Raw genomic sequence first — 16,213 nt, 5'->3', positions numbered from 1 at the left:
TTTGTTTTCTCCCGTTCAGACGAGCAAGTCTTTAAAGGACTGAACCCTGCAAATCTCTTTAACAAGCTCTTCTTGAGAACTAAACTGTTAAAAAGACCTTTGTATAAAGAGTGTCAGGCAAAATCGACCCTGTCTACCTAAACCCATTTTTGGTTCTTACCAATTGTATGGGTTGCTGGCTCCATCTCTTCAATCTGCACATGCCTGGCGCCGGCTGGAATCTCAAACATTTTCAAAGCACCCACTGAAAATCGCGAAGAAAAGAAGCCATTCTTAAAATGGGTAGAGCTACAGTCAGAGATAAGTTGCACGAGACATTCGCTTTTAGACTCTCTGAAGCTGCAGGAAATAACAGGCTTTGAAAAACACACACGAGTATTTTTCTCTTTTGACTTTTGCTACAGCTATGTTTATTTAAGTGTGTGTTTGACACCCTAGGGACACCTCCGGCACAAAACCACATTGAAAGTGAATGGAGATGTCCCCCATGGACTGAGTAATCCAATCCAGTTCTGCGGATCATGAGTACAGGAAGCCACTGAAAAGTTTGCCAGGCGGAGGGACAATTATATCATTTTTTGAATAAGGAAATTTGTACTTGTGTGTAAAAAACACACACACACCAGAATATGCCCAGATGGAGAGCATAAACAGGAAATTTCAACCCATGTAGCTTTCCAATGACTTTGGAGAATATACACAAAATTAGAGAACAAACAGGATGTTCTGCGCATTGCCTGGTCAATATATACAAATGGATGGAATCCCTCGGATGAGTTCATACCCTCAGTCACTCGGAGGCTATTGCTACTGGAAAGCAACAACCAGAAATTCACTGGTTCACTGGTGCACACTTCTGCATGTCGTCATACAGACACACTCCATCACCAGTGTTTATGCAAACACTAGATGCAGCTCACAATATAAATAGTTTTCCCCTCCAATAATAGAGGGGTGGAGAAAAGGCAGCTGCTAATTCTGGCAGCCTATATTGCTTGTAAGGAAAATTTAAAAAGACACTCTGTCTTGGAAGCACTCTAGGTCCTCCCCCCCCCCCCCCGGTTTGAGAGAAGTTTACTTCGTACTCTCACCTGCCTGCTTTGGGGATTTGACCAAAGTCCCCTTCACCGTCCGGCAGTGGGAATTGTCACCCCCACAAACACCACACTTGTCGTCCTGCTTGAGGGAGCCGATTTCTTTGTCGCACCCAACGTGCTGGTCATCAGAAGAAGAAAAACACAAACACAGAGAAAATATATACATGAACACATAGATAGATTTTTGCTTCAGATTAGATAGATAGAGTCTATTTCTCACCAGTATCATTAAAACAAAGTTATGATCCCAAGTGTTTTTTAGAAAATGTTTGGTGTGGTTGTGTGGGTGTAATGGTATTCAAATTGCATTGGATCTTTGAACACCCCACTCAACTAAAATCTTCCTATTATCCTGGAAGCAATCAGCACCGTCCAGTATTTTATTCTATATCTAGCAAGCTCAGCTTCGGCGACTGAACAGCATGCTATAAATACTGAAATAGTAAGCCAGAGGATTTATTGCAATCACCACAATTGCAGCCCTGTGTGTGGTGCGGATGAATAGCAGCCACACACAAAAAGCCAGTGCGGTTGTCTGGTGAGGAGTTTTGGGTTTGTGGGAGCAAAGTTCAACCCACTTGCTCGGTCACAAACTTGCTGGGTGGCCTCAAGCAAGTACGATCTCTCGTGGATTGCTTTGCAAGGCTGTAGGAATAAAGAAGGATGGATGAGATCCTAAGCCCATGTACTTAGAAGCAAACTCCCTACACATCCACTGGACTACTTTCTAAATGAATGCATTGTAAAAGGGTGTGTGCATTATTCAAATACACACGCAGGGTGGGGATATTCCCTTCCATACAACCTAAGTAGCAGTGAGGCAGTTTGGCTAAAGACCCAAGCACCAAAGACTTGTTAATATCTCTTCAAACCAAAATTGCAACATGAAAGGAATTCTAAACTAAGACCGAGCTGAAATTACTCGTGTTGCATATTTTGTGAGCATCAAAAAGGAGCCTCTCACTTTTGGCGAGTTTTCTGCACTTGTCACAAACACATTTGCCTTGTTTTGATGCTTTCCTTGTTGCCCCCTTTTCCATTTTTCTCAACCTCACAAAGTCCCCAGTCTCATTTGTGTATGCTTCTGGTTATAAAACTATCCTATGGGTTATGACTGCCCATGTGGTTTGTCAATGCCATTACGGACACTCAAGGCAAAATCACGTGGGTCACCTCAAGTGACGAGATTCAAAGCTGCATTGGTAAATGAATCTCAGGACCACATGGACAAAGGAGAAGGAAAACGGCACCTAGAAGCTGGAGAATTGAAAGGATGCTGAAATTGCTGTAATGTGGGTATTTGGGGAGGGGGCAGTTTGTTTTGGTGCACTAAATGTGCTACTTTGGAAACAGATATGAAAACTACAGGACATCTGGCAAAGACCTGTTCAACCCCATTCCAGAAAAATCTACCAAAATCTGTGAAGGTTCAACCAACAATAAATAGTTGTCCTCTGCTGTCCATAAAAAGTATAGGAAAAACAGATGAACCAGCAAGTTCAATTACGTACCACACACTCTCCCCTCACACAGACACTGTATGGGTCTCTATAGCTGCATCTTGTGCCATCATGAACGACTTGATTCATGAATACCACATCTCCAGTTTCCTCTGACTGGCAAATCAGCTCACACTTCTGGGCATCTGCAGTAAAACAAACACACAGAGGCATTTGGTACGATGTGTGTGGATTTCAGACAAAAGTGAAATAACAGTATTTTGTAGGGGTGATCCAATGTTCTCAGAAGAGATTTATTTTTTATTTTTCTCACCCTCCTAGAAAATAAAGAATTTGCAGAATTTTTCTCTGGATATTCTCCACCATTCCTCCCCCCCCCCAAAAAAATGCACCAGAATGAGGCTGGGTCCAGACCTTGTGGAGGATGCAAAATGGCACCCAGGCTACACACACAGTTGTCATTTGCAACAGTGGCAAAACACACACAACACCCTTCGCTTCAGGGAGTGGAGGAAGATAAAATCTGCTGCCGCCACTGTCAATGGTGAGCCCCCCCAAAAAAAAAAACCTGCTGGAGGGGAGTGGTGTGAGCTGGAGTTCAACACCATCTGGATAGCACCACATTAACTACTCTTGAGTTGAAGTCCACCTTGGCTTCTGCTCCTGGCTGCTGCTGGAAAGCTTTCTTTCTACCCGTCCAAATGGGATTCAAGTGCCTCTTGAAGCCCAACATTCTGTAGTACCATATGTGAACTTTCTTGCTCTGTACTGGTCAAACATCCCTGTCCCAAATGTTTTCCCATAGGGCATCCAAATCCAGAGGTTTGGATATTTTAGCCCGTGAAAGAGCTTAACAGGTTTGGGGTGCATTTCATATCCTCCAGAGATTTTTTTCTTGATACACATATAGGAGGGCCTTGGCTCTGGCTTAAAGAGTACCTCACGCTGAATCAATGTTTAGCATAGCATGCACAAGCAAGAACAAGCCTTGGGCCCACATGCTGCCCATTGCCTCTTGGCCAAGAGGAAGATTCCGAAAGCTTTTGCGTTAATTTCCCCTTAACCATGAAATGTGCTGCAATGCCCGATGGCGGTGAACAACCCCAACTATGGTTAACTTCCAAAGCCAACATCAAACTGTGGAGCTGGTGAAACGAACAGCAAAAATAAGAAACCAACATGACGGACTATTCATGGAAGCCCTTTTTGGAACAGCTGAAAGAATATTATAATCAGGTGAAATCGCAAACAGGATTTGAAATATGAGAATCGGTAGAAGATTGATAATATATGAAATGAATGAAATGTCTTAGGTGAAATATTTATTAGAATGCAGTATGTAAATGGGATGGGATTAAGAACAGCATGGAGGGAAAGGCAGGAAGTCAAAGTTTAAAGAGAAATGCATAACAAATTTGAAATCTGGATTACCCTGCATATAAGACTACTTTTTAACCCAGGAAAATCTCTTCAAAAGTCGGGGGTTGTCTTATACACCGGGTCGTATTTCTTATACAGCAAGTATATCCCAAACTCTATATTTTAACTGGGAAAGATGAGGGGGTCTTATACGCCCAGTCATTTTATATGCCAGAATATATGGTATATATGTTAAGATTTTTAAGTTTAATAAAAACTTTACTATGAAAATTGGGGAAGGGGGGAGGCAACATCAAACTGTGGTTCCTGAAGCTGGCTTGCTGAAGCTAACCATAGTTTGCCTTAACCACAGTTCCAGGTTCAAATGACATGGTAAACTGCAGCCACCTAAAAGCAGAAGCTTTCAAACTGCTCCTCTCAGCCACTTGGGAGGATAAGGGAGCACATAAGGCGGAGGCACCTGCACATGAATCACATCTAAAATGTTCAACTAGTGTGGAAACAACCGTGGTGATAAGAGTGAGTCAATCTCTCTCCTAGCGTATGAAGTCAGGCCAGTTTGGTAAGCTCTCAATTCAGGGCGGATCAGCAGTATCTCAATGCCTTACCATCATGGTGTTCATAGGGAAGCCAAGTGTGCTTGGAGTTCTGGTGGGTGTAATAAGAGTTCCTCTTTGAGCATTGCTGGGCACGGAAATCCTCATAGGGACCACGGCACTCTTCTGTATTGCAGACTTGGTACTCGTACGTAGAACCTGGGCATTGGCGCCCTCCGTAGGCTGGGCTGGAAAACAAACAAGCTGCTGTTTAGGAAGCCCTACATTCATATTGGCCCAAAAAACTTAAAGAGAAATTGCATTCACTTCCATGCTTTCTAATCTTAGCGCTTTCTATTATTTGCACCAAAAAATTTGCGTCAGAAGCTCGGGCAAACCCAAAGGAGCGTCTCTACCCCCATCGCTCAGCCCAGACACTGAGGTACTGCCTCGAGGGCTTTCTGGCAGTTCCCTTGCTGTGAGAAGTGAGGTTGCAGGGAACCAGGCACAGGCCTTCTCGGTAGCGGCACCCGCCCTGTGGATGTCAAGGAAATAAACAACTATCTGACTTCTAAGACATCGGAAGGCAGTCCTGTTTAGGGTAGTTTTTAATGACTGATTCTATTTTTAATATTCTGTTGGGAGCCGCCCAAAGTGGCTGGGGAAACCCAGCCAGATCAGCAGGGTATAAATAATAAATGATGATGATGATGATTGGTAAAACAGAGTACAGTCCCTGAAAATTGCCAGAATCTCAGTCCAACTAACCAATGCATTTAGTTTTAAATATAGAACCATGCATATGAGATAGCTCATATCTGCGGCATAAAATAGTAAACCCAGCAACTGAATTATCGCTCAAGGATACAGATCACATGTTTCAGTTGTTACTAGATGAATTTCTGCTTTATTTTATTGCAATCCATTTATGACTTGTTCTACTGTTCCTTCACCTATGATTTCCCACAAACTCTCCTCCTGCCTTTTGTTTTTGTTTTTCTGTGACCCAGATGCATTAGAAGGACGAGAGGCCCCTCCTGTCCCCTGCCAGATGCGATTTCCCAAAACGACGCCCCTGGCGGAAGGGCCAAACTTACGGTGGGTTGTTGCAGTTCCTGCTGCGGGAGCGTACCCCACCCCCACAAGTCCTGGAGCAGGAACCGAATTTGGACCAGGAACTCCAGCTGCCATCCTGGCTGTACGGTTGTTCCGAAGTCTTCCAGATGCAGTGACCCTTGAAACACCACTGGAACAGGAGAAGAAACAGGGGTTACCTGAACACCTGCCTCTTCATTACTGTCCAGTGTTAGTGAGGAGATCAGTTCTACAGCCACGGAAGCACCCGGCTTTACAATAGGGTTCGGAATCTGTTTCTCCCACTCTCATTGGTCAGGCGGACAGTGACGGCTGTGAAGTCACGAAACCTTAAAGTAATAAAGAAAGGTCTCAGGGGGCCTGAAGTCACGAAAAAAAAAAGCCAGTCACCTCTGCAGCACCAAGCTAATCCCCTGGCACAGATTGCAAACTGAAAGTACACTGAGGTCGGCATTCCTGTCCTTGCCCTTGATTTTTCCACATCAGAACTTTGCAGTATTTACACTGGAAACAGCTCAAAGGACTGGAAAGGGAAGGAATGGATCGAACCTCCTGTTTTCCATGACTGCACTTGAACGCAAAGCGCAAACACCCAATGCTCATTATTAAAAATGCAGTGGGCATACACCAGGGAGTTGGTGGTAGTGAGGATTTCCTGATGTGCGGCTCTGAGTATTTAAGGATGCACAGCTAACCATCGTACTCTACTGTGGAGACCACCAGAGTAAGGCCAGCATAGCCTTGGCAAACACAATTTACCAAGCGGAGCAATGCAGACCTAAGTAACAGTCGGCGCTGGACCAAGTACCAGTACCCTAAGATGTAGGCATTTATCCTTTATTTGAATTTAGGAGTTTGTTTTCCCACCAAAAGATGCTCAAAGCAGCTTACAACAGAATTAAAGCAAGAATCATGAAACTTATAAAATAGTTTGTGTTATGTACTGAGCTGAATCATAGAACAATAGGATCCAGAATCAGCAGTCTTTTTAGTCCGCAGGAGCCACCCAATCCAACTCCAGGTGGAAGTGAATCCGCAACCTGATTGGCCTGCAGGAGCAGCCAATCAGGCAGCTGGCAGAAGTGAATCCGCAACCTGATTGGCCTGCAGGAGCAGCCAATCAGGCTGCTGGCAGAAGTCAATCCACAAACTGATTGGCCCACAGGTGTAGCCCTGAAGTAGCCAATCACGCAAAGCCCATTGTGTAAATAATGTATATAAGCAGATGGTTTTGGGGAAAGGGCATTCTTCTTCTCCTCTTCTCCCTGATGACTACGAGCTGAATAAAGAGCATGAAATTCACTCTCGACTCCGAGTATATTTCAGTTTGATTTTTTAACAGTCTCGTTTTAAAGCCAGCAGTTAACAGCACTGGAAGATTACAGAAGCAGATTTAGAAACATATGGGCAGGCAGAACAAATGCTTCTTCGCACTAGGTGTTGGACGACTGCAATGGGACGTGTCTGGGTGGGCTCACCTTGGGAGGGAGTTTCATGATCCAAGAGCCATCACTGTTAAAATATTGCTTTCTGGTGGCATTTAACTTCAAGCCCTACGTTGGGGGACTCAAGAGCATATCTCTTTTAGAGATCTCAACTAGTCTCTGTGTTGCGGGGTGGGGGGTGGGGTATTCCCTGAGACAGCAGTAACCAACATGGTGCCCTCCAGACACTGTGAGACTGCAACTCTCATCAGCCACAGCCAGCATGGCCAATAGTCTGGGATAATGGGAACTGTAGTCCAGCAACATCTGGAGTGAGCAACATTGGCTACCCCTGCTATAGATTATTTCTGAGCTGGTCATGATACGGCTTTGGCAGCACCAAGAATTTAGCCTGTAAATAAACTAGCAACAACAGTTGCTGGTGCTTCCAGGAGCTAGCACCTGACCCAAGTCTTGCTGCTGTGTTCTGGACTGTCTTTTTCTCGGGAGCAAAGAAGACAACACAGTCTGCATGGAAACAACCATGTAAGCATAACAGAAGTGAAGTACTTTTCTGCTAAGTTAACATGGGAGTAAATGAGCGGCATGTAGGTACAAAAATAATGGTTTTCACGGTGGAGGATGGAGAGGTGATATATTCTTGTTCAATGCCTCCAATCACCTTTTTTCTATAAGTATATGGTAAAGGTAAAGGACCCTTGACAGTTAAGTCCAGTCGCAAACTACTCTGGGGTTCATCTCGCTTTACTGGCCGAGAGAGCCGACGTTTGTCCACAGACAACTTCTGGGTCATGTGGCCAGCATGACTAAGCCGCTTCTGGCAAAACCAGAGCAGCACACGGAAACGCCGTTTACCTTCCCGCCAGAGCGGTACCTATTTATCTACTTGCGCTTTGACGTGCTTTCAAACTGCTAGTTTGGCAGGAACTGGGACCGAGCAACGGGAGCTCACCCCATCGCGGGGATTCGAACCGCTGACCTTCCAATCGGCAAGCCCTAGGCTCTGTGGTTTAGACCACAGCGCCACCCACGTCCCTTCAAGTATATGGTACTTTTGTACTAATCTTAGGAAGCTATTCTCCAAGGTGCAGAATGTTACCAACACCTCAGGCTTGGTTGTTGTTTTCAACCACTGCCAATTTTGGGGAAAGGTGTGGACAAAGCATTTTAATGTTCTCTGGACGAATAAAAGGTGCCTGCGTAATGCTGCCCAAAGAGATACACACAGTCTCTACATATTTCTATAACAAGGCATGGTCTGGGTGCCCGCATGCATTGTGCAAAAGGGTTTGGGCAGGGGTGGAACATGCCAGCCTTCTGCCAAGGATGAAACCGTCCAATATCAGATTCAACAGCATGGGTACCTTGCCTGATGCACACTCAGTTCCATCTAAGGGAGGTCCTTTCTTTGTCTTACAGAAATAGGGGTTGTCAGGATGGCTGCACCACAGTTGTTTGCACGGGTCGAAGGTTCTGAACTGTGAAGAAGGAAAAAACAATGCAGACAAAGAAAGGACTCACTCTGTACGTTTAAGCCAACAGGGAAGTGCAAGTGGCTTGTTCCCACCAGTACTTCAGCTTATGATCTAGTGAAGATCATGTATTATTGTATTTTAACACCCAGAGAACCATCTATTTAAATTAGGAAACTCTGAGGTTAGGATGCCGCTTTTTGCACTGCCCCCACTGAAAATACAGAACTTAAGGCAAGTGAAGTCCCCCCCCCCATCACATTATCCTTTTACACAAGGAAAAGCTTCACCTGCTAAATTATGTATGTCAAAGTACTTTCAAAACCACGTTAAGAAGGCTTGATTTTCTCTGTTTTTTAAGGAATCCAAGTCTACATGGGTCTAAGGCACACACACACCCTTTTATTTTATTTTATTTCAAATATTTTTATGCCACCTTGCTAGATTTCAGGACAGTTTTCAACAGCACCATTACCGTGACTGCAGAGACTGCTCCTGCTTCACTCCTTCCTAGCAGAAGGAGCAACAAATGACAATCTCTGGCTTAGCTTTAGGTCCAGACAACCCTTAATGAGAATCCAATGTTATGTTCTTGGCTTACCAATCGTGGTTTGTTTGGAGGCTAATGCTACTAAGCCAGAGGTGGCAGAGTGTTGCTTCTTCTCTTGTTAGGGGAGAAATGAAGCTGGGGGCAAAACATGGCAAACCATTAACTATGATTTATTTATCACAGGATTGGCCTAACCCTTTATTCACCCAGGGGCCAAACGGCAGCCCAAAAGCGGGTATGTGGAACATCCCTTTCATTTACGCAAGAGCAGGACAGGGAAAGTAGCAGCAGAACCCCTACCAACAGGGTTTCTATACTCACAGCTGTGCATGTTTTGTAGCCCACACCAAAGTCAAAGCGGCATTGCTCATCCATGGAGTAATTGATTCCTGGCAGCTCTGGCAACTTAGGCCAGTTGTGCTCGAAAGGGTCGTCCAAGAGGCAGTCGTAGGAACTGTAGCGCAAGACAATAAAGAAAGCATGCTCAAGGTTATTACGTTCCTTGCCACTTTAGCATTTTTCTTCAGATACCCCACAGGTCCTTTTTCTCCTAAACAGCTGGGCATTCTAGATTGGATTTCACCACCTTAATTCAACATGGAATTATTAATATCTATTCATTCAGTGTGCATCCCTCCTCACCCATTCATTCTCTCCATAGAAGACAAAAACAAAATTTCACAATAGCTTAATAGCGCATGACAATGACAAGAAGAAGAAGAAGAAGAAGAAGAAGAAGAAGAAGAAGAAGAAGAAGAAGAAGAAGAAGAAGAAGAAGAAGAAGAAGAAGAAGAAGAAGATAGACCTACTGTATGTATCGGTTCAGCTCTTGCTTGCTGCATCGCGACCAGTGGTAACGGTGGAATGCAGCTTGCACCAGTGGCGCCATAATGCTTCCCATGCTGGTTTCATCGGCACATCGGTTACCTTGGCCGTCGTGTTCCATACCTAACCTGTTTAAAAAGTCTGTAAGTGGTGTTCCCAAGCACTAAGGTATATGAAACAGTGAATAATGGAACAGCAGAAGTTTGAATGCCACTGCTTCAGTTCCTATTTGTTTATTTGCCACATGTGCAAAACCGACACAAAAGCAATCCTAACCACGTTTAAACTGCTCTGACTTACCACTTCCAACCCACCCCTTCCCTTGCTCCCATGGCTAGAAACAGACCCGGTGGGAGCCAGTGTCACTCATCAAAGTGACCCACACCTTTCTAGGTCACAGAAATTAAATAACAACATGGGAGCACCTCATTCAACACCATGTTTGCAGTAGCCCAAATATATGCGCTGAACTGGACTTGTGACCAGAATTTGCAGAAGTCCAGAGAGAGACCTTCTGACCATATGATGGATGACATCTCATGAGCTCTCTCTGTGATTATAGGAATGAGTTCCACAAGGGCCTATCAGGTACCATAGCTGAGTCATCAGACCTTCAGTGTCAGTGGCATTAGAAGCTACTGAATGGTCTCCAGAGATCAGGAGTGTATCATTTCCCTTCCCTTGCCAACAATTGGCTGGCCCAGGCCCACAGGCTATCTAATGTCTTCTAACGAGGCTGCAGGATGACGAGCACTTCCACAACCTTACCCAAAAAGGGAAGGTCGAAGGACTCGTCGGAGAATCAACTTCAAAAGATGCAGGGGATGTTTCTGCCCAGAGCATGGCATTAAAATTTCTCATTAAGCCAGCAAACTTTTAAGAGCAGCTGAAACAAAGGGCACCCAGGCATCAATCACTGCAGAGACATCAATGAGAAACCTGCCCCGATGACTTACACATGTCCAGTCTCATGAGCAACCACGAATGCTGACGAGAACCCATCTTCGTGATTGAGGGTGCAACTGCGCAGAGGGTGACACATGCCTGTGACAGGAGCATATCCTGGAACAAAGCAGAGGAATAAGGGAGAGAAAACAAACCACGGCAGCAAATGGGGACAGATAGGAAAGGGGGAGGTAATCAAGTACTAGAGCTGTTTCCATCAAATTTCACACCCAGCTCTCTCTGGAGGGAGGTGAGCTTCACCGGGAATGCAAATGAATCATTTTAGGATGTTCCGCCACTCAAATTTCATGAAAGCATATATGCTTGGAAGGTCCTGAATTCAAAAATTGTTTTAAATCTCAGCACGCACACATACAGTAATTTACCCACCACCACATACAGTACATTCCCAATCGGCATTGTGGCAATGACACAGCAGGGGAAGCATTCAGACAAACTAACAGAAACTAAATGCCAAGGCAAATGCGGCCCACTAAGCATGTACTTGGCAATGCCTCTGTTTCTGCAGCCTGAGGCAGGTAGCAAAAGCAAGAAGTTGGTTGACTCTCCGGTGGACCACTTTAAATGTATGACCATGAAATGCCTTTGGTTTGATGAGCCACAAGTTGCGCAGGCTTGCCATGGAGACTATTAGCAAGGAACAGAGCCGGAGGTAAAGTGATAGGCACCTCATAGCCGTATGACAACTCTGTGGATCTTTAGACTTGTACACCAGCCATTCCTGAAACAGGCTAATGAGAAATAGGGTCAAACTCTCAATAGATCTGTCATCAAATGCCATAAGGTCCAGTTGCTGGCATTTAACACCTTGTGACTGGTTAGATCGCAGTGGTGAGGGCTGCAATTCTCCTCCTGGCTGTTGCTGGGCTTCAAACTCCTCTCACAGCCCCAGTCAACATGCCCTATGATCAGGCTAGCAGCAAACGGAGAGCCACGGGTTCTCTGTCTCTGGCTTAGATGTTTATTGTGTAGTGCATTATTTGTATATGGCATGGCATGCAGTGGTGCCGCTAAGTTTATTTGTTTATTTTTTTAAAAGCTATAAAAATTATTCCCTCAATACAGATTTTTCTCCAGTTAGATACTTTTGAGATCTTGAAAACAGGCATTTACGGTAATTCTCTTCCCCACAGCTCTTTATGTGACTGGCTCCATCCCAAACAACAATCTTGCAAATGCCTCAGGTAGATTTTTGGGCTCTGGTGTTTGGGTTTATTTATTTATTTTTAAGAATAGATCCCACAATCCTGAAATTTTCTGGCCCCTGAGAAAAATTGTTCAACTCTCATTTAGTGATGTTACAGCTTCTCTCAGGAGGCAACAGCTACATTCACAGAATCTGTGTGTTTTTTAAAAAAATAAAATGTTATCAGTGGCAAGCCATTATCCTCTTATTCTGCACTGGATCACATAGTCAAGAGACGGGAAAAACTCAACGAATAGTACATCTGAGAAATGCCGGTTGTTCTACTGCACAAAGAGGGTGAAATAAACACTACCAAGGAAGAAGCAGAAACCAAAAATACTTTGCCACATACCTCAGCTGGCCAAGTGTTTGGAGAGCAGCCAGCAGGGTACAAACTTCATTTCCAGTGAAGTCATCTCGGCTTCTATTGCCAAGGACTGAATTTAACATATATCTCTCTCTGTGTGTGACATTTTACATTCCTCACTCTTTCCATGGTTTAATGGCAATGCTCCTTGACCAATCAGATTGTGCTTTCAGGTGGCAACGCCATTCACTTTTGTCCTGTTTCCTTCTCGGGGCAGGAGGAGAATTTATACCTTTTTTTCCCCTGCCCAACCCTGTGTCAAGTGGGCTATTATCCCCATAAACGGATTCAATGCAGAACAGAGCAAAAGAAATAGCACTGGCGCAATGCAGAGCATTGCTATGATCCAATTATAACATTTAGCGACGCTGGTCGAGCATGAGACTCTTAAAACTCAGGGTCGTGGGGTCGATCCCCAAGGTGGGCAAAATGTTTCCTGCATTGCAGCGGGCTGGACTAGATGACCCTTGGGGTACCTTCCAATGCTACAGTTATAATATTCTATGAGTCTATGATTTCCACTGTGGCATGCAAAACAAAACAAAACAAAACCAACTACCCCTTATCAAAACTAATTTTGCCACAGAAACTTCACATAAACAGCTATGGAGGGGTGGGGGCAGAAATGTCTCTTTCCCATGATTAAAAATAATAATAATCCACCACACACAACCCCGAGCACTACTTTCTGCACAAACAGAGGCCTCAGCATTTTAAAGCAGGCACGCTTGCCAAATGGAACTGGAAAGTCAGGGATTTCTGCCAAAGTCATGAATGGCCACCTTTGTAACTTTGATCTTTCATTTACAATGCACTGCATAGCTATTGGGTTTAAAGGCCCAGAGCAGCTTCCATTAAAGTAAATGGTTTTAGCAGGATCAACGTTAGACCCCCTTTTGAGAAGGCAGGCCACCGGCGTGTGCACTTTAATTACCGTTTCAGTTTTGCTGACTACCTCTCTTGGCTCATATCCCTGTGCTGAGCCGAAACATTATGGAGTTGCTGCTTCCACCCCCCACCTCCAAGGAGCTTGAGACTTGCCCTGACCTCAGTGCACTGGGTGAGATCTTCCCATGGTGTTCATTCCAGAGATACCCAGTGGAAGCAGAAGAATTAAAATGAATGAATGAGGCACTGGGCTTTATAAGCGCAAATGTGATTGTGCTGAAATGTATTTATAAACTAAATGGTTGGGTGGAACTGTAAAGGTAAAGGTAAAGATGAAGGACCCCTGACTGTTAAGTCCAGTCACAAATGATTCTGGGGTTGCGGCGCTCATCTCACTTTACTGGTCAAGGGACGTTTGTCCGCAGACAGTTTTTCCAGGTCATGTGGCCAGCATGACTATGCCGCTTCTGGGGAAACCAGAGCAGTGCACGGAAACGCCATTTACCTTCCTGCCAGAGTGGTACCTATTTATCTACTTGCACTTTGACATGCTTTCAAACTGCTAGGTTGGCAGGAGCTGGGACCGAGCAATGGGAGCTCGCCCCATCATGGGGATTCGATCTGCCAACCTTCCGATCAGCAAGCCCAAGGCTCAGTGGTTTACACCAAATATAAGAGGAAAATATAAGTCACACTCTCATTTAAGAATCCCTCACACTCTCCATCACAACAATAGCTGTCGTGCTTAGGAAAGCATTTTATTGAAAACCACGTACGTCCCCTGGGCTTTCTCACCTAAAAGCATGTCCTACCATATTGCCCAAATAGCTCTAACTCAGGCATCCCCAAACTGCGGCCCTCCAGATGTTTTGGCCTACAACTCCCATGATCCCTAGCTAACAGGACCAGTGGTCAGGGATGGTGGGAATTGCAGTCCAAAACATCTGGAGGGCCGAAGTTTGGGGATGCCTGCTCTAACTTTTCCCCACCTTTAGACAGAAGTGGATGAAGCCCGTCAGATTACAGACCAATTAGTCTAGGTTTATTTGCCTTTTAAGCTGATTGGAGAGGGACAACTAAAAGGGGTTCACTACCCTCTCTGCAATTTGGCAGGCAACTATTTTATTATGAAAGCAGAAGTGGCCCTAGGAAAGCAGCTCGCAAAATATCCCAAAACCCTGTGTGTGTGTGGGAGATGTACAGGAGGAGTAAGGAGGAATGCTTCATCTTTGGCTATCCTGCCACTGAACACGGGGTTGCACTACATGACTTTTAAGGTCCCTTTCAGCCCTATAATTCTAAGTGGATGGTATTGGTTGCCAGCTGAGTACTTCTAACATGAGTACTTCTAACATTACAACAACCTGAACACAGAACTCCAAGGTCACTTGCACTGCAAATAGGGATTTGGAAAAAAGTGCATCTAAAGGATCATTTTCTAATCACTATTCAGTTATATTTCATGATGACAAAACATAGACCTGCCTTCGTATAAATTTGGAGGGGAAGATGTAAACACTGTAGAATTTATGTTTTAAAATCTTCGCATTCATGAATTCCACTTATAATATTTGAAAGGCAACCGTTGGTTGTTGGAAATTATTTTGTTGAGATGGTTTGTACGATCTGAGCATTAACTCGATTCATTTTGATTCATAAATTTTATCATTATAATATTTTGGAGTTTGTTCATGCTAAATGTTAATAAACCAGAAGATAAAGACTGCAACGGACACAGTGAACTAATTGCAATCTGCTCTATTTCTTAAAGTCTATTTCTCAAACAACCATCTGAATTGGAACCATCTGAATTTAATAGTCTTCTTGGAGGAACTAAAATAAACCCTTCAATGAGTAAGAACATCTGTGGAAGAAGTTCCTCCGAAGACAGGGGAGTTAGAAGTCCAAGTTAGGTGTTGTTTACTGGACTCAAACGCATTGCAGACTAGGAACAAATGTTGACTTGTCACAGTTGCAGAAACTTTGTTCTTGGGGCGGAGAAAGCAGCAACATAGGCTAATACTTAAGATTCTTTTCAAATACCTCACTTCTTTTGCTTACAGAAAAAACACCAGCCAAATATGAACACATATTTTTAGGCCAAGTTTCAGTTGCTTTGCTATTCCAAATGACTTTTCTTCTACAAAAAATAAAATAAAATCTCAGATTGCACAATCACAAATACAAAGGCATGGAGTTAAAACAGTCTATAGTTTTACCTTGCCTTACAGGAACCTAGAATTTGGAAATCACACGCTGAACTCTTATCAAACCCAAAGGTGTGTTTTGTGTGCAAAATCCTTTCCCCTTTCCCCCCACCCTCTAGGGCAGGCATAGACAAACTCGGCCTTCCAGATGTTTTGGGACTAAAATTGCCATCATCTCTGACCACTGGTCCTGCTAGCTAGGGATCATGGGAGTTGTAGGCCAAAAACATCTGGAGGGCCGCGTTTGCCTATGCCTGCTCTAGGGCAAAACCACACGTTAGGTAAAGGTAAAGGGACCCCTGACCATTAGGTCCAGTCGTGACCGACTCTGGGGTTGCGGTGCTCATCTCGCTATATTGGCCGAGGGAGCCGGCGTACAGCTTCCAGGTCATGTGGCCAGCATGACTAAGCTGCTTCTGGTGAACCAGAGCAGCGCACGGAAACGACGTTTACCTTCCCGCCGGAGCGGTACCTATTTATCTACTTGCACTTTGACGTGCTTTCGAACTGCTAGGTGGGCAGGAGCTGGGACCGAGCAACGGGAGCTCACCCCATCATGGGAATTCAAACTGCTGACCTTCCGATCGGCAAGCCCTAGGCTCTGTGGTTTAGACCACAGCGCCACCCGCATCCCTATGCCACATGTTAGAAGGGGGCAAATGAGCTTTCCAATACACCTACCTCTCATCATGCCAATGCAGGGCAGATTGAATTTGTAGAGGAGAAACTGCAAGGGAAA

The 16,213-nt window shown here is 44.6% G+C and overlaps 1 protein-coding gene across 5 annotated transcripts in view; it reads right to left on the bottom strand.

The window, feature by feature from the left end:
* Positions 1–16,213, bottom strand: part of ADAMTS14 (ADAM metallopeptidase with thrombospondin type 1 motif 14) — a 70,638-nt gene that overhangs the window by 13,453 nt on the left and 40,972 nt on the right. For all 5 annotated transcript variants that reach the window (XM_035137953.2, XM_035137957.2, XM_060274900.1 and 2 more), the window contains 9 exons: positions 10,817–10,922; positions 9,845–9,988; positions 9,357–9,489; positions 8,378–8,491; positions 5,571–5,719; positions 4,546–4,721; positions 2,609–2,742; positions 1,092–1,215; positions 161–244 (listed from right to left, as the gene is read on the bottom strand). In XM_035137953.2, coding sequence (XP_034993844.2) covers positions 161–244; positions 1,092–1,215; positions 2,609–2,742; positions 4,546–4,721; positions 5,571–5,719; positions 8,378–8,491; positions 9,357–9,489; positions 9,845–9,988; positions 10,817–10,922 — 1,164 coding nt within the window. The remainder of the gene's footprint in view (positions 1–160; positions 245–1,091; positions 1,216–2,608; positions 2,743–4,545; positions 4,722–5,570; positions 5,720–8,377; positions 8,492–9,356; positions 9,490–9,844; positions 9,989–10,816; positions 10,923–16,213) is intronic.

Source organism: Zootoca vivipara, chromosome 5 (genome assembly GCF_963506605.1).
Source record: "Zootoca vivipara chromosome 5, rZooViv1.1, whole genome shotgun sequence".
NCBI classification, from domain to species: domain Eukaryota; kingdom Metazoa; phylum Chordata; class Lepidosauria; order Squamata; family Lacertidae; genus Zootoca; species Zootoca vivipara.
The sequence above is the reverse complement of the archived record's forward strand: the minus strand, read 5'-3'. Positions and strand labels throughout refer to the sequence as shown.